The 19,093-nt window shown below is 40.5% G+C and overlaps 1 protein-coding gene across 2 annotated transcripts in view; it reads left to right on the top strand.

The window, feature by feature from the left end:
- RGS6 (regulator of G protein signaling 6) overlaps positions 1-19,093 on the top strand; it is a 326,615-nt gene that overhangs the window by 244,124 nt on the left and 63,398 nt on the right. For both annotated transcript variants that reach the window (XM_063440378.1, XM_063440379.1), the window contains exons 6-8: positions 3,284-3,335; positions 12,462-12,526; positions 13,883-13,959. In XM_063440378.1, coding sequence (XP_063296448.1) covers positions 3,284-3,335; positions 12,462-12,526; positions 13,883-13,959 — 194 coding nt within the window. The remainder of the gene's footprint in view (positions 1-3,283; positions 3,336-12,461; positions 12,527-13,882; positions 13,960-19,093) is intronic.

Here is a 19,093-nt window from a genome sequence, read left to right as displayed (position 1 = left end):
ATAGAATTTTTTGTTTAGCAGAAAAGATGCCCAAAACTTTGCTTTGCATATAAGATTAGTATCAATGATGCATTTGCTAACAAGTAAAAACTGTACTTTGGATACCATTCTCAATATAGCAATTCCTTGTCTGCTGTGAGGTATGTATTTTTTTTATTTCTATATTTTTTTTTTTTTTCCCAAAGAGGATATTTCCAAGTTTCTTGGAGCTTTAAATAGGGAACCAAAGGTGCCTTTTGATGATATTGTATGAAGTCCCATGGGATTGTGTCTTCTGAGACTAAATCCATCTGTGCTCTCACTGAAAAGAGATCTCACCGTAAGCGGCTTTGGCTTATTAATTAAATCCTCCCAGCGGAATATCATGGAACCCCTGCAGGTTCAAATTAGCCACATTATTCTAAAAGGCCAAACCATCGGGGTGTAACGTTTGGTGTCCGATAGCCTGTTTAAGTGGACAACATTTTTCATATTAACCTGTTCTAATAATTGTGTTTTTCTTTATATACAGTTTTATTGTGGTTGCTGGTTATGCCTTTTAAGACGATATTGTGGTAACACATCCCAACAAAACATAAATGTTAGGAAAAAAAAAAGACTACAATGTGTAAAGACAACATAACTATGTGATAATAAAAAAAAAAAGAATCATCATGCACCATGGTTTCTATTAACGTTGTTAGTCCCCGGTGCCGTTGGTGGGTACATTAAAAGTGGTACCTGGCTGTAAAAACACAAAAACAAACAGACATTCACGGTGAGATTAAATATATTAATCAATCACCTTGCTAAACCATAATTAATTGATTGATCTTGACTTAGCCGTTATTTTGTCAATTATTTTTGTGAAGCAGACTTCTTAATAGCATATGCACATACAAATGTAGTTCATTTTTTTTTTTTCCTAGAGCTAGCGAGAATTCAAGTTTCCTTTAAATGTGGGCAGTGGAGGCAGCTTGCTTCTCTGCAGAAAAGATGAAGAAACGTCTTAAGAAAATTGGCTATTTCCTGCTTTTTCATGATATAATTTTTCCTTTTGCCTCTGCTGTTATTTCGATAATGTATTCTCAATCACAGCAAAGAAGACTAGAGTTTCAATCTAATGAGGAACACTGGAACCTTATAGAGTAACAGGCAGTTCCCTTATTAATATTATTTTTAATGTTTTTTTTTTTGTTGTTGCGCTAAGGAAAGTTAGTTTAACCCCGTAAGGACCAAACTTCTGGAATAAAAGGGAATCATGACATGTCACACATGTCATGTGTCCTTAAGGGGTTAAAGTGCTTAGGGTGCCAAATCTTTGGACATTTTCATTAAGATAAGCACATTCAACCTTTGCAGAAAATATTTAAACCAAGCAATATATAGGAGCGATAGGTAATTCTGTATCATCTGATGATATTTATATAGTACCACTGAATAATGAAGTTTAATGATACAATTGCCCTTACTATGCCGGTAGTAAGATATGGTAAGATCAGTTATATAAGGACAGTTTAGGATTTTCAGTTCAATGTTAACAATTGTATTATTGGGTGTCACAGTGTATAAATAGGCCAGAGATCTTCCAATGCACTCTAAATTGTATTTTTGTTTTGACAATTTTTATTTCGGTTTTCATGGTATACAGCACAGAATCAATCGAAAGATTTATACACCATAATTAAACATGCACTCGTATCTGACACAAAAGAACATGGTGTACATCACACCTGGAAATGAAACATTAATTGCCACTAAAGTTACATCAGAATCCTTAAGAAAACCCATTTCCCCTCTCTTTCCATGTCCAATAACCCACAGGTAACTGAAACCGTTAAATTACATAGAATTCCAAAGCTATTTTAGTTAACGATCTATCCTCCTCTCTTTCTGTACTCCCTTCCAGAGCAAGAAAACAGAAACGGGAAATTAGCTATAAGTCGTCATGTCTGATTATTAAATGAACCTAGCCTACATTCAGAAATCCTGTAGTATGCGTGTTAATAAAATCTCACTTCTACCTTAGTAAGGAAAGGATTGCAAATCTCAGATGCTAAGCTAAATTTCACTGTTCTATTTTTCATTGCGTACCATCTGGCGTCCATTTCCTTCTGTATATCCGCTTTGCAGTAGCAGGCCCTATAATCCTCTCCACAACCCCCCCTCCCATTAATTATTACCACCAATCACCGAGCACTAATGCTTTCTTCAAATGAAGATGTTCCATTCCCATTAGGATAGCTATTAATCATAGGCTTGTAAGTCTTTACCACAATTAGCAGCTACAAGCATGTGGGATAAGAAGTTTGGGAAAGATATGATTTATAAGTAGGAAATATAGATCAAGAACTAATAGTCTGTGAAGGTTGATTACCAGTTACTTTTTGTATAATATTTTATGTCTGGTAGGGTTTGCTGCTTCATGCAAGCCTTAATAAGTAATAAAAATAACCAAAAATAAAACTTACTGTATACACATAGACACACAGTGAGCCAAAAATTAGGAATCACGTTTAGTCTCACCATGACCCTAGTAAAAAGAGCCAACTTGTACCTTTGATGTATAATTCCCTTCCACCATCTTGAAAGCCACCATCTGGCAGTAGCATTAATAATCTTCTGATTCTTATAATTGTATGGTACCAAACTTGTTTCTGTCTTTTGACTCATCCTGTCCTTCTCATTCTGTCTGGAATGTCATATAAGGAAGTTTAATTGTTACCACTAGTATTTTTATGGGTAAGCGGGATTTGGGAGCCTCTTCATAAGCCATTTGGCACATAGGCACTGGCACGAGTCCCTGTTGTTCTGAGTGCAACCTGGAAACATGTTATCATTGGTTACATGCGTTACTGTATTATATAAGGACATGAGGCTATACATTATGGATTAGCCTGGAGTTGTAGGTTGTAATGACGGATGTCAAATGACCTCATTATAATATCCTTAGCAGAGGGAATTACCTTTTAATGCTCGGGAAACCTTTGTTTGTTTTTTGTGTATTAATAATCAGATTTTACATGAAATGGAGAGACTCTGCTTATAGCCTTCTGGCACCATGATGGTTATAATAAGCTGTAATGTCTGTGGTGCTTGGAGTGTCTTGTATTTAAAGCTTGCTGGCTTTTTTATTTCATAGAGTTTTTCTGGAGTTGTGTGTGTGTGTGTGTATATATATATATATATATATATTTTGAATGTTTTTGTTCGGCTTTGTAATTTGACCCATGCTTGTTCGTCAAGGTGTTTTTTTATTTTACAAAAAAAATATACCGTTTAATAATTGCAATTTTATTTTCAGGCTCCTTATTTTTGGCCTTCAAACTGCTGGGAACCAGAAAATACAGACTATGGTAAGAATAGACCTCAAAAAATGTTATCTTACAATTTTATAGACTTCTAATTTTGCATTTTGTAGAAAGAAGTTGTAAGTGGTCTTCAAAAGGCCAGTGGAACGGACTATAATACTATATAATATAATACTTTTCTCTCTTGATCCTAATCTAATATAAAGTATTACCTAATTTTCTTTATGTATTTTATGAAGAATACAGGGCTCAGGAAAAATAAAAGCAATTCAGACACCATAAACTATATAGAAGCTGATTAGATAAAGTGTATTTTTGATGATAGTCACTTTAAGGTAATCCTTGGTGTGGCGAAACCAACCTCGCCACTGGGCCCTGGAGAAGCCTGTTTGCTAGCCTCCTACCTGCTGACTATGGCCCCTGGGTTATTTGGGGCATATTATACTTTATATTGCTGCTACTGGCCCTTTAAAATCAGCAATGGATATATTGGGACTTTTGGGACTACTGTCCCTTTAAGACTGTGGAGCATATTCCAGTATACTGCCTTTAATATTACATATGTATTTATGTGTTGAGTTTAACCTGGGATATATATGCAGCATTCACCTGATTGGTCGGTAGAATCACTCCATTCATTATATTGAGTGAAACTACCGAACAACCAGACCACCCAGGACTAAGTGTGCCTCCAATTACAGTTTGCAACAATGTTGCAAACGGGTAATTGGCAATCGGTGTAATGTATTCTTTGTCCTCTGGGTGGCCGCCATTCGGGAAACAAACACGTGGCGGCGGCCATCTTAAACTACCGAACAGCGGTGTTTTGCCGTCGAGTGTCTGGAACTAAAATCGGACACTTGACTAGGCAAACACCGCTGAGACCTCCATACTTCCAGAAATTCGTATAGAAACTACCGAATGACCCGCCGTTCGGTAGAAAGAACCCCACAAACAAGGGAATTCATTCAAACCCTCTCCAGGCTCTATAACACAGGCAATTCGCCTATTTTCATTCCCTTGTTTGTGACCGACCGCAGGGCCAAAATGCATGGAACTGTTTTCGGATACTTTACCCATGCGGTCGGTCAAATCTTTGGAACCTCATATCTCCCGAACTGTTCATCCGAATGACTTGAATTTTGGATATGTTGTCCCCCTGAATAAGGGCTATCCAGCGATGCTGGATTTAAAGGTGTACCCCCTGTTTTTGGGGTACATCCAGAACTTGGCTGGAAAAGTGTACCGGATAATTGGGTTTAATGTTATCTGAGGGGAGGGGATGTGTGGGCTGAACCATGTATGTGATTGGTTATTTTATGCCTCCCCCTGGGTGTGGCCTGTATGTGGATTATTGTAATAAAAGCCAGGCTGGATGAGCCAGTCCAGAGTTCCTGTTTTACCCTCAAAGTGATGTGTCGTCTCATTATTGGGGGAAGGATTTATTGTATGCTGTTCCAGTTGACTGCTAGGAGTACAAGCCTATTCGTATGGTTCCTATTCAATGGTCTACAGCATTCATATGCTTGGGAGAATTTAAAGGTTTTCTCGGATTCGGTGATTGTGGTGTCTGCCAGAGTGCTTGGAGTCCTCAGGAAGCACTAGGAGCATCCATTAACGGAGGTACCCGGTCGGGGTGCCAGGCGATCCGTTACATTGGTGGCAAGCGGTGGGATGGCGTCCTAGTGTGAGGTAAAGCAGCTCGGAGACACAGTTCGTTTGGATTTACAAATTGAGGGCAACGCTAGCAGTCGTGCAGCGCCCCTGGGAGCAGACAAGTATGGAAGGTTCTGGCTCTGGAGATGATTGGCTGGCCGAGGTGAGGCAGCGAGTGGCCGAGTATGGGGATGATATACCCATGGAGACACGCCGGGTGATCTGGAACCAGGTCATGGCCGAGCGAAACACAAGACTGGACCGAGAATTCCGGTTGGCAAAAGAGAGGAAGTATGCTCAGCAGCAGGAGCGTTACAGCAGCCGGGTAGAGGCTGCATCCGAGGAGGTTAGCCGTCTTTCCCTGAGGCGGCGGGAGGAACCCGAAGTGGGGGTCCTCATAGACTGGTCCTGTGAGGAACCACAACAGGCAGGTAGAGATGGGACCAAGGTCACTCCACCGGGATGCTGGGCAGCCGGCCCAGATCCCCAGCAGCAGCCAGAGTTGCCAGGTGGGGAAGCAGGTGGCCCTTACTCACAAATGTTGAGGGGCCTCACGGATTGGTCCTGGGAAGACCCACAGATGGCAGGTGGAGATGGGACTGCGGTCTCTCTACCGGCCCTACAGGGATGCTGGGCAGTCGGCCCAGATCCCCAGCGGCAGTGTGCGTTACAGGGAGCTGAAGGTGCCGTTCTTGCTCCCCAGCGGCAGTCTACGGTGCAGGGAGAGGAGCCTGTTATCCCCTCTCCCCAGCGGTTGAAGGTGTGTAAGGGAGAGGAGTTTGTTATTCCCTCTCCCCAGCGGCAGCACAGCTCACCAAGGGGAGACAGTAAGCCCCTCACCAGGGCAGATGGGACCGTGGTCTCTGCGCCCTGCCTACAGGGAGTACAGAGGGTCAGCCCTGCTCCCCAGCGGCTGAAAGTGTGTAAGGGAGAGGAGTTTGTTACCCCCTCTCCCCAGCGGCAGCTTAGCACACCAAGGGGAGACAGTAAGCCCCACACCAGCGCAGATGGGACCGTGGTCTCTGCGCCCAAGCTACAGGGAGCTGAGGGGGCCGTCCTCCCTCCCCAGCAGCAGTGTGATTTGTTTGGAATTGGGAGCCCAGTCTCCATTCCCCAGCGGCAGTGTGAATTGCAGGGAATTGGGAGCCCAGTCCCCATTCCCCAGCGGCAGGCTGAGTTACAGGGGGCAGAGGTAGTTGGTCCTACCCCCCAGCAGCAGAGTGATATGCCGGGAAGGCAGTGTGAAGTGCAGGGAGAGGAGAGCAGCGTCCTCCCTCCCCAGCGGAAGGCTGAGTTACAGGGGGCAGAGGTAGTTGGTCCTACCCCCCAGCAGCAGCGTGATTTTTTGGGAATAGAGAGCCCAGTCTCTATTCCCCAGCAGCAGGACACTGAATTGGGAGGAGAGACAGTCGGTCTCCCTCCAAAAAGACTGAAAGTAGGCATGGGAGAGGAGATTGTTACCACCTCTCCCCAGCGGCAGCTTAATGTAACAGGGGGAGACTGTAAGCCCCACACCTGTGCAGATGGGACCGTGGTCTCTGCACTTCCAGCACAGGGGGTAGGGACGGTCGGTCCTGCCCCCCTACAACAGGGCTGTTTAGCCAAAGGGGAGCCAGTCTGTCTCCAGCAGCAGAGCTGTGTAACTAAAGGGGAGACAGTCGGTCTCCAGCAGCAGAGCTGTGTAACTCAAGGGGAGACAGTCGGTCTCCAGCAGCAGAGCTGCGCAGCTAAAGGGGAGACAGTCGGTCTCCAGCAACCAGGCTCCAACCAGACTACTCCCGTAGTAGTGCTGGCACCAGGGCAGAGTACCGCTGGTCTCTGCCCACTCAGCAACCCACCAAAACAGCCTACCAGTCCCCCACACAGCCGGGGTGAGGCACCTGGACCTGGACAAGTTTTTCCATTACTCCATAGGTGTAGTAACCATTCATTGTGGGTGGGCTGTACTGCTGTTACTGTTTTGTGGGTGGGCTGCTGGACTAACAAGGGCACTGACCGGCAAGAGGTCAGGTACCCTGTTAGTCTGTTTGGAAAAGGGGAGAAATGTGGCGAAACCAACCTCGCCACTGGGCCCTGGAGAAGCCTGTTTGCTAGCCTCCTACCTGCTGACTATGGCCCCTGGGTTATTTGGGGCATATTATACTTTATATTGCTGCTACTGGCCCTTTAAAATCAGCAATGGATATATTGGGACTTTTGGGACTACTGTCCCTTTAAGACTGTGGAGCATATTCCAGTATACTGCCTTTAATATTACATATGTATTTATGTGTTGAGTTTAACCTGGGATATATATGCAGCATTCACCTGATTGGTCGGTAGAATCACTCCATTCATTATATTGAGTGAAACTACCGAACAACCAGACCACCCAGGACTAAGTGTGCCTCCAATTACAGTTTGCAACAATGTTGCAAACGGGTAATTGGCAATCGGTGTAATGTATTCTTTGTCCTCTGGGTGGCCGCCATTCGGGAAACAAACACGTGGCGGCGGCCATCTTAAACTACCGAACAGCGGTGTTTTGCCGTCGAGTGTCTGGAACTAAAATCGGACACTTGACTAGGCAAACACCGCTGAGACCTCCATACTTCCAGAAATTCGTATAGAAACTACCGAATGACCCGCCGTTCGGTAGAAAGAACCCCACAAACAAGGGAATTCATTCAAACCCTCTCCAGGCTCTATAACACAGGCAATTCGCCTATTTTCATTCCCTTGTTTGTGACCGACCGCAGGGCCAAAATGCATGGAACTGTTTTCGGATACTTTACCCATGCGGTCGGTCAAATCTTTGGAACCTCATATCTCCCGAACTGTTCATCCGAATGACTTGAATTTTGGATATGTTGTCCCCCTGAATAAGGGCTATCCAGCGATGCTGGATTTAAAGGTGTACCCCCTGTTTTTGGGGTACATCCAGAACTTGGCTGGAAAAGTGTACCGGATAATTGGGTTTAATGTTATCTGAGGGGAGGGGATGTGTGGGCTGAACCATGTATGTGATTGGTTATTTTATGCCTCCCCCTGGGTGTGGCCTGTATGTGGATTATTGTAATAAAAGCCAGGCTGGATGAGCCAGTCCAGAGTTCCTGTTTTACCCTCAAAGTGATGTGTCGTCTCATTATTGGGGGAAGGATTTATTGTATGCTGTTCCAGTTGACTGCTAGGAGTACAAGCCTATTCGTATGGTTCCTATTCAATGGTCTACAGCATTCATATGCTTGGGAGAATTTAAAGGTTTTCTCGGATTCGGTGATTGTGGTGTCTGCCAGAGTGCTTGGAGTCCTCAGGAAGCACTAGGAGCATCCATTAACGGAGGTACCCGGTCGGGGTGCCAGGCGATCCGTTACACTTGGTATTATTTCACTGTTAACATTCTAGTCCAACATTGTGTTTTGTTTTCTTTTTAAAAGATGAACCTTAAAAACGGGGAAAAGATAAAAAAATAAGGAAATGGTTACTGTGCAAAATGAAACCAAAATGAAACCACGCTGCTCAGATAACCAAATTCGACGGACAATCAGAGTGACCATACTACACTCTGAAGAAATATCTAAAACCATAGAAATAAAGTGCAATAAGTACACTTAATGTATGTCCAGATACTTGAAGAAATGTGCAGTGCTAGACAACCATAGGGGAAAAAATATATTTATACAAACCATAAAATTCAGAAATATTTACATTAAAAATGTTGACAACAGAAATTGTATAAAATAATAATACATTAGGATATGTATATCTACATGTACATAAAAAAGACAACCTATAAAAATATGAAAAATATAAAAAAACAAATGAATTAAAATGTATAAATAGTAATCAATATTGTAATAAGTCTATAGTTCAAATATACAAGTCCAAAAACCTCAACTATTGAAATGTGGTGTTTAATCTGAAATTAAAAAAAATCACAGCAGCAAAATGTTAATCAGTTATATATTAAAACTCACATTTCATAGCAGAGGTACAGGCACATCAGAACGTCTTTGAATTTAGTGACTTGCAGAGTGTGGGTGTCACTTTTCAAGCTTCCACTACATCTTCGGTTTGCGAACAGTGGATAACTGAAGACCACATCCTCATGTGTTGTGCTTTCTAGCACTCTCTTTGATGCTTCCACTCAGCTTCCCACCGGGCAAAGTGCGATGTTGACCGCAACCGAACGTGTTTCGTAGATTTGCTTCCACTTCATCATAGGCATACTGCCGTAATCTCCCTCCATATATACCCAATTGTACAGAATCGGCTTTGAACTAATAAAATAGAAACATATATAGAATCAACTGAAATGTCAATCATAAAACAGCACTTAAATAAAATATTCAGACTATGGGCTAAATCTAAGAAAAGAGTGTTAAAAGTAGATAAATAATAAAATGTAAAAAAAATAAGCAAGTCACTTCTCATATTATAAAACAGAAAATAACATACAGATATTAGAAACAATCTTTGACAACTAAATTGATCAGTATGTTCATAAAACCAAAAAAAATATCACAATATTAGTTTATTAGCCCTTAATTAGAAGCCTGGTGTAGGAAATATAGTTCTAAGCACTATTTTGTTCTGCATACTCTGAAGGATCGAAGAGGTTCAGTTTGTTACAAAAGACCAATTTAAAAAGGTGGGGGAAAAAAAATAATAATTGGTAGTTACAAATATAGAAACATGGATACATTTCTGTTATATACAAATATATTGGCAGTGTAGATGGGGAGTCGAGCCAGTGCCACCATATACTGAGAATACCAAATGTATAATAACTAAAAAAAAATAAAATAAAAAAAAAAACAAAAAATGAAAGAATGAAAAAGTGTAATATAAGAAATATTTACATAAAAAATGTTGACAACAGAAAATGTATAAAATAATACTTAACAATATCATGTATATGAACATGAAAAAAATACAAAAATATAAAAATGTGAAAAATATAAACAATAACATCTTATTAAAATATGATATAAATAAAACAAATCTAGTACATAAGCCGCTGTAAGGCAATCCTTGGTATTATTTCCCTGCTAACATTCTAGCCCAGCTTTGTTGTTGTTGGTTTTTTTTTTTTTGTAAATCTTATTTTATTCTAATTTTAAACTAGAAAACTTACAGGAAATAACATATATGAACAACATGTCAATGAGCAGTATTATTATAAATAGCCCAGCATTTTAGTTACATCATTATTGTCTTTTCAAGGTTTTCCATTTATTTTCCAAAATTATTGATAATTATAATAGACTACATTTGCATTTATCATGGCATCTGACAGGTTGAACTAAAGTGACCTACGCAAAACTACATTCAGTGTAGTTTTTATTTCAACAATGTTTGTGATACCATCGTGCACACAAAAATGTCTAGGCTTCATGGAGTATCACTGAACAAGATTCGGGAGGAAATTGTGATTGCTTCTCCAACAGACAGCATTAGCCATTTTTAAAGGATCTGCTAATTCCTTGATGTCTTAGGAGCACGAGTATGCACGAATATGCCCAGAACCTAAAAGAACCTAAATTCTCTATCAGGTTTACATTGATGTCTTACTCGAGTCAACTTCATAGTCTTCTATACGTCTTTTTCAAAACAAGGGAGAAAGACCAGAAACACATTAAAAGTCAGTGTACTGATAGTCATTCCAATGAGAAAATGAGCAATAGAGATTGGGTTTATGCAGTCTCATTTTCTTGAATTTGAAAGATTTTTTTTAAAAAAATTGAAAATGTAAGGCAATATAGACATTCTTGTTTTTCTGACGGACAAGTTTGAAGTTCGGAGCTGTGGTCTGCACTTTCTGGTTTTGCACACCAAGCACTTTCTGGTTTTGCACTCCTACTTTCAGATGCTGTAAATGTATTTCTAAAGACTATTCAAAAACGGGAAAGGAGCCGAACAATAAAGCACTTATACATATTGACATGTAGAAACTTTCAGAGACTAAAAAGCTACTTTTCTTTGTAACATTTTAGATGTACATCTCTTGTGAGGGACTTTCTTTCTGTAGAACTTCACTGTTGATCTAGCTTCTATTTCTTGTTAAAATTGGACACTTTTCTTCCGTCTTGCATTTTCAAAGTTTTACACTTTTAAAGTTAGCATACAAGCATAAAACTCTGAACTCTACAAAATGCTTAAATGAAGGTTAATTGAATACATTTCTATAGAAATATGCTCAAAGACGATATACTGAGCTGTCCCTGTCACCTCTGTGTTTTTCCTTTTACATCAACAGTCTCAAACCTCTGGTGGATCTTGAGAACCATTTTTTTGTTTGTTTTAAACCTTTGATTGATATAGAACATAAGTAATCTACATACGCAATGCCTGAACACGGAGCGAAAAGCTAACTCTTCTTATAAAGGGGAATTGTTATATAGACAATACGGGCAGCTTTTCCCAATAAAGGAGAAGTAGGCCACCGCGAAAAAGACATGAAGATGCAGAAACGGAATATGCATACACATTGTGATGTATCCCGTGGCATGATGCTTGCCAAAAATGCAGTTGAATGTTAATCACACCTGCCACACATTCAGGAACAAAACATGGAGGGAAATTGTCTTTTTGTTTTTTTTTATTTTAGGGTTTTTTTGTTTGTGTTTGTTTTTTGTGTTTTTCGTATAATACTGCATCAGTACTGGATTATTTTGACCGTTCCCGACTCTTAAATTATTATTGATGTTATGGGTCTATGGGTACCTATTGTTTTCTGTAATATATAAAAACCCTTGGTAATCTGCATACAACGAGATCTGCAGTAAAGCTGCAGACTCTGTCCTCCTACTGAGATTGTTTTTGTTGCATGTGTTGTATACCAAATTGGTTTATCTGCTTGTTTTTTGTAAATTAAAATACTGTGTGTTGCCCCTCACATCTCCTTCCAGAGCTTATCATCATGTTTCCTCCTTTTCACTTCAGATTCAGTTGCCTTCTTCAGATCTCCCAAGACCCAACTGCCCAAGTCAGACCCTTCATTTGCCTCTCTATCAAACCCCATTTTAGATCCCACCTAGCCCCTCTGCCCACTGCTGACCTCTAGGGATAAGAAACAATTTTAAATATTTTTGCAACTTCTGATCTCTATTTCAGTTCCATATGGATTCCTTACAGAATGTTGACCCTTCTATATCTCTCTGCCTAATTCAGGCCTCTCTTTTAATAATCTCCAACCTCATTATATTTTTAGATCTTTATTTTTTCATCATTCGGCATTAGCATGTTGTATTTTTTTTGACCAGAATTTTATTTCCATATAGATCATCTTTTGCATACTGCATCATTTTACTTTTGTTCCCCTGACACAATCTAGTATATTATGTACGTTTACATGTACACAGTTGGTTCTTATTTATGTACTGGTGTTCATCTCTCCTGTGTACCGCAATGGTACAGTGCCATTCTTTAGTAATAGGTTGGGTAATTGCTATTCCCTTTAAATAAAGGAAAATACAAAATTATTTCAGCTAATGGTATTAGCAACACATCGTTAACTAATCCTTCTCCTTTCAGCTATCTATCTATGCAAGAGGACCATGCAGAACAAAGCAAGGCTGGAACTAGCAGATTATGAAGCCGTAGGTATACCACGATCACAGTGTATTGGAGAACTGAGAGCACACACATTATCGGAACTTTACATACATTCACTGGGGCTCTGCACGCACTGCTTTACAATGCCAATAAGCCAGCGTTTGTGTTTATAGGGCAGAAGGCTATACATGTTTTTAAAGGCACAAATGAATTCCTGGAATTTACTACCCATCAAAATCTGCTGCAGGCTTGCATTTTGCCTAATGTCTTTTGTAGAAGAATGCAATTCAATATATATTCACAAACTGCAAAAAGGTCATTCAGAGATATAAACAGCCCACAATCAGTATTCATTGTAGCAACACTTGTTCTTATGGGGTGAGGTGGGGCCCAAAAGATTACAACCTGCTTGCCTTCATTTTTATTACAGCGTTCTTTATATGTAGACACTAGATTTGTGTGTCAGCTCTGATAGTTCACTCAATTATTCACCGTCCTCTTTTCATTTTCACACATTCCGTGTCCATATATTGTAGGCAATGTCATAGTTCACTTAGAGAGAGAGAGAGATTTGATTTATCAAAATTATCTGATGAAAGTCTAAGGAGATCAAATTCCCACACATTCAATGTCTAAGATATGAGAACAGTTTGGAGTAAGAAAGGAATCCGATAATGAGACTCTTGCTACAGGTCAGCTTTAAAGTTTATACATTAGGAGGTTGGGAAGTCCAGAAGAATAGTTTCCTCTATGCTCAAATTTTACAACAATATGGGTATAGCTTGAGTACTACCAAGAATCGGAACTTCACAAAATTGATGCTCATACGACCGTGGTCCTTTGTCACTTGTTCATTTTGTGCACTTGAAAAAACAAGAAGGGAAGATCACAAACGTCCTATTTAATGGGACAATAATATCCGATTTCATTGTGTGAGCCTTTTGAGCTGCGTGCAATATTTATCATAAAACCCCTACTAAACACTTGACTCCTGAATTGTTTTGCCAAGAGACGACATCCTAATGCTTGTAGCACGGACATCTTTTACACAGGCTCATGTATCTATATTTACAAATGTGACAGATCAGGGGATTATAATATATTATTTTCAGAAGCAATGTACAATACTTAATATGAGAGACCTTGATTTTAAAAAAAAATTGCTTAATTGTTGAATAAAACCAATTATCATTTCACTTTAGATGTTTTAAAAGGGCTAAAATCATCAGAAATGAGTGACGCTATAATACACACGTGCTTTGTAACTCAGTGCTGGCTTATGACTTTCTTTGGTGGCAGTCTTTAATATTGTATTGCTATGACAAGAGTACAGAATACAATGCATTGTCTGTACGCTAAACATTTGCTTTTTGTTCCTCCATTGCTCTACCTGTTGCCAGGAAAATTTAGCAAGACTTCAGCGGGCGTTTGCCAGAAAATGGGAATTCATCTTTATGCAAGCAGAGGCACAAGTCAAGTAAGTTTGTGTTGGTAATTAAATACATATTTCTGTTGATATGGATGTGCTATACACATAGCTATGACAGAAGAGGATAATTGCTTCCTCTTGTATTTGTTGGTGGCATAAATCTTAATTAGAAACATTGACTGTTAAATGGACAGTATAGTCGCCAAAAAAAAACCAACAAAAACTTAGCTTAATGAAGCAGTTTTGGTTTATTGATCATGCCCCTACTGTCTCATTGCTCAAATCTCTGTCATTTAGGAATTAAATTACTTTTGTTTCTGTTTATGCAGTCAAAACCACACTTCCTCTAGCTGTGACTCACACAGCCTGCATGAAAACAAAAGGTTTCATTTTCAATCAGATGTTAATTTGCTTTAGAAGTTTTTATCTCCTGCTCTGTCCTTTAATCAGACACAGGAGGCTCCTGTAGGATCTAGTTGCTTATTCATAGAGCAGGAAATTAATTCTAAACTAAAGGGGGCTAGCTCTCAGCCGGACCAGCTGCAGGGTTGTTGCGCTCTGTAAGCGGGGCACAAAAAACGCCGGAACTGGAGCGCTGTAAGAGGCACAATCTGTCCATTACACACCTGAAGGTGCTTCTCTGGTGATGGGGTGGAAGACAAAGAAGCCTCGGAGGGATCAGCCCAGATTTTCCGCAGATATTGGAGATTTGCTACTCAGGCCACATGGGAGATGAACCTGAAATGGCAGCAGAACGCAAGGATTGCTCTCTCCACAGCATGGATGATTTTGGATATAAGGGGCCACTCAAGCCCACTCAGCCAACTGAAGAAATTTCACCTCCTGTCACCACAGCAATACTTATCAGCCTCTCCATCAAAATCTATCATCTAAAACATCACAAGTCAGAGAAGAAGTCAGAGGGTTCACTGTATGCCTGAACACAGTAGAACAGATCACTACAGCACGTGCTTCACAAGTCCTTGAGCTACAGAAACAGGTCAGTGACCTAACCTCGGCCCAAGCAACTCTTAGCCACCAATTAGCGGCACTAGAAGACAAGGCGGTGGAGGGGGCCTGTCAGACAGTGTCGCTATGGCAGAACTGCCACATTTTCTAAGCAGGGTCTTTTCGGCCCTTTTACCTCCAAAGCAAGAAAAGTCATAATGCTCGATGGTATGTTTTGTCTCCCTAAGCCTCCATCAGCTGCCACTTTAGCCAGTAGCGATCTGTTGTTCAAATTTAACAATGTCCAAGACTAGCTTCCATCATGAATGCAGCTAGAGGGACCCCGTACCATTATCCTTTTATCTGACCTTTCCTACATGACCTTACGGTGGAGAAAGTGACTAACTCCCCCTGATGTCTATTCTGTTGACTCATGTTGTCAAATAATGCTGGGGTTCCCCACGCTTACGCCTCATTTAGTACCAGAATGCGGATCATGAATTGTCCGAAGCCTAGGAAATGGAAGCCATCCTGATGACGCTATGCCTGAGCCGCACCTTTACACCTGTGACTACAGCTTTGGACCCAACTACTGTTATCCCATTCATACAACCAACAAAGAGCGCAAACCATGTGGAGGTCACTTGACTTTAGACCTTTATTTTTTATTCCTTATTTCTCGTATTTTTCACTTTTTGAAAGTTTGATTTATTTTTAGTTTATTGTTGTTCACTCTACCACCTTTATGGAAAGGGCTCTCCTTGCCCCTGAGGCCTGCATAGGCCATGACCGGGAATGCCCCAGCTACACAAGCTCCTATATTACCACCTACCCATCAGCTTTAAGCACATAATTTACCACATTAATCTAAACTGGGGAGTTGCTTTTACTGCTCTACTTTTAAGTTATGCTTACATTTTACTCCTTTTTTTTTTTAGTCATTGCCGTGTCCCTTCTAGAAATCTACAACTCTTAATGAATACCGTTAAAGAAACAAACTAGGGTCAGGAACACAAACGGATTCCTGACCCTGTAGTGTTAAAAATACAATCTAGTCCCCCTGCCCCTCCCTCCTTACCCCCTGAATAAAATAAAATATTACATTTAGACCAGTCTGCTGCTTCTGGCTCTGCCCCGATCTGCCTCATTGGCTGGCATCATCAGAAATAATGATCTGAGCCAATCGAAATACCTTCCCATAAGAAAACATTGAGTTGACTGAGCTTAAAAAGGAGGCAGATCAGAGGCAGAGCCAGCACAAGCCAGACACAGCCCTGGCCAATCAGCATCTCCTTATAGAGATGCATTGAACTAATGCATCTCTATGAGGAAAATTCATTGTCTCCATGCAGAGGCTGGAGACACTGAATGTCAGTCACAGTGTGCAGCACTGCCCCAGGAAGCACCTCTCGTAGCCATCTGAGGAATGGCCGATGGAGGTATCCTTAGGCTGTACTTTGAACACATCCTTTTCTCTGGGGAAAAAAAAGTGTTTACTGCATAAAGCCTCAAGGGACTGATTATACTCACCAAAACAAATACATTACGCTGTAGTTGTTCTGGTGAATATAGTGTCCTTTTAAGATTATAATATAGCAGTTGTATGCTATATTTAACACAAAAATACACAGTCAGTATTGTTACCCTCACTATTGCATATATGCTATTTTTCATACTGTTATGTCCTGACTTTTGCATCACATACTAGGTCTATCTCAAATCTGCCTGTGGCATAAATAAAGAATAAAATAAAAAAAATCTAGATTAAACAGACTGTACATTAAAGGAAGCATAAAAATTAGACGACTCTTTACAGGAAGTGTTTATGAAGGCTGTGCGAGTCACATGTAGGGAGGTTTAACTAGGTCTGTTTAAACAAAGGGATTTAACTCCTAAATGGCAGAAAATTGAGCAGTAAGATTGCAGAGGTATGATCTACAGGGAGTGCAGAATTATTAGGCAAATGAGTATTTTGACCACATCATCCTCTTTATGCATGTTGTCTTACTCCAAGCTGTATAGGCTCGAAAGCCTACTACCAATTAAGCATATTAGGTGATGTGCATCTCTGTAATGAGAAGGGGTGTGGTCTAATGACATCAACACCCTATATCAGGTGTGCATAATTATTAGGCAACTTCCTTTCCTTTCGCAAAATGGGTCAAAAGAAGGACTTGACAGGCTCAGAAAAGTCAAAAATAGTGAGATATCTTGCAGAGGGATGCAGCACTCTTAAAATTGCAAAGCTTCTGAAGCGTGATCATCGAACAATCAAGTGTTTCATTCAAAATAGTCAACAGGGTCGCAAGAAGCGTGTGGAGAAACCAAGGCGCAAAATAACTGCCCATGAACTGAGAAAAGTCAAGCGTGCAGCTGCCAAGATGCCACTTGCCACCAGTTTGGCCATATTTCAGAGCTGCAACATCACTGGAGTGCCCAAAAGCACAAGGTGTGCAATACTCAGAGACATGGCCAAGGTAAGAAAGGCTGAAAGACGACCACCACTGAACAAGACACACAAGCTGAAACGTCAAGACTGGGCCAAGAAATATCTCAAGACTGATTTTTCTAAGGTTTTATGGACTGATGAAATGAGAGTGAGTCTTGATGGGCCAGATGGATGGATTGGTAAAGGGCAGAGAGCTCCAGTCCGACTCAGACGCCAGCGAGGTGGAGTACTGGTTTGGGCTGGTATCATCAAAGATGAGCTTGTGGGGCCTTTTCGGGTTGAGGATGGAGTCAAGCTCAACTCCCAGTCCTACTGCCAGTTTCTGGAAGACACCTTCTTCAAGCAGTGGTACAGGAAGAAGTCTGCATCCTTCAAGAAAAACATGATTTTCATGCAGGACAATGCTCCATCACATGCGTCCAAGTACTCCACAGCGTGGCTGGCAAGAAAGGGTATAAAAGAAGAAAATCTAATGACATGGCCTCCTTGTTCACCTGATCTGAACCCCATTGAGAACCTGTGGTCCATCATCAAATGTGAGATTTACAAGGAGGGAAAACAGTACACCTCTCTGAACAGTGTCTGGGAGGCTGTGGTTGCTGCTGCACGCAATGTTGATGGTGAACAGATCAAAACACTGACAGAGTCCATGGATGGCAGGCTTTTGAGTGTCCTTGCAAAGAAAGGTGGCTATATTGGTCACTGATTTGTTTTTGTTATGTTTTTGAATGTCAGAAATGTATATTTGTGAATGTTGAGATGTTATATTGGTTTCACTGGTAAAAATAAATAATTGAAATGGGTATATATTTGTTTTTTGTTAAGTTGCCTAATAATTATGCACAGTAATAGTCACCTGCACACACAGATATCCCCCTAAAATAGCTATAACTAAAAACAAACTAAAAACTACTTCCAAAAATATTCAGCTTTGATATTAATGAGTTTTTTGGGTTCATTGAGAACATGGTTGTTGTTCAATAATAAAATTAATCCTCAAAAATACAACTTGCCTAATAATTCTGCACTCCCTGTATACACCAGAACTGCTTCATTAAGCTAGACCTATGAGAAAAGGTATGTCTTTAGTATGTCTTTATCAGATTTGAATGTCTTACTTCATCAAAGAGCTGAGTCCACAACCTGACCCTAGAAAGCTGGGATCCAGGTAGCATCTTACTGAACCCAAAGAGTGCTGTTATGTTTTTGACTTACATCCATAGTATTTATCTTCAAAGTAAGGTCACTGCATTAATTCCTTAATAGCAGGAGATGTGATGAATGGTCATACATATGTGTTAGGCGACAGGACAATTGGAAACCTTGTTGCCAAGTTAAATGTACAGATAATGTTGGACATAATTTACATAGTAAAATTAAGTTTTTGCATTATTGTACCCAGAAGATATTCATTAAAACATGACAAAATAGCAGCATTAAGAACCATGTGATTGGGGGTGGGGCCTGGCTGCCGAGATAGTCACATGGTCGTAGAGTTCCTCTTACTTTCTGGGGCTCCAAGTCTGAAAAGCATATTCTTCATATAATTTTTGCAGCTTAAAGTCCTTATTTATCCATATTTTGGACTGTCCTTCTGTTTAACGGCCTGTTGGACAACTTTAGGTGGGGGATGTGACTGATTCTTTACTTTGTAGTGTTTCTGTACTTTCCTGCCCCCCCAACCGTCCCTTTGTGCCAGCGGGGGTGATCTTGCCCTATACTTACCAACATCAGCACACCATTAGGTTGACGTTACTGTCAAACCTGAGTGGGATCTACAAAAAT

Source organism: Pelobates fuscus, chromosome 13, assembly GCF_036172605.1.
Source record: "Pelobates fuscus isolate aPelFus1 chromosome 13, aPelFus1.pri, whole genome shotgun sequence".
Classification (NCBI taxonomy): domain Eukaryota; kingdom Metazoa; phylum Chordata; class Amphibia; order Anura; family Pelobatidae; genus Pelobates; species Pelobates fuscus.
Note: the sequence above shows the minus strand (reverse complement) of the source record. Positions and strands in the feature narration are given on the sequence as shown.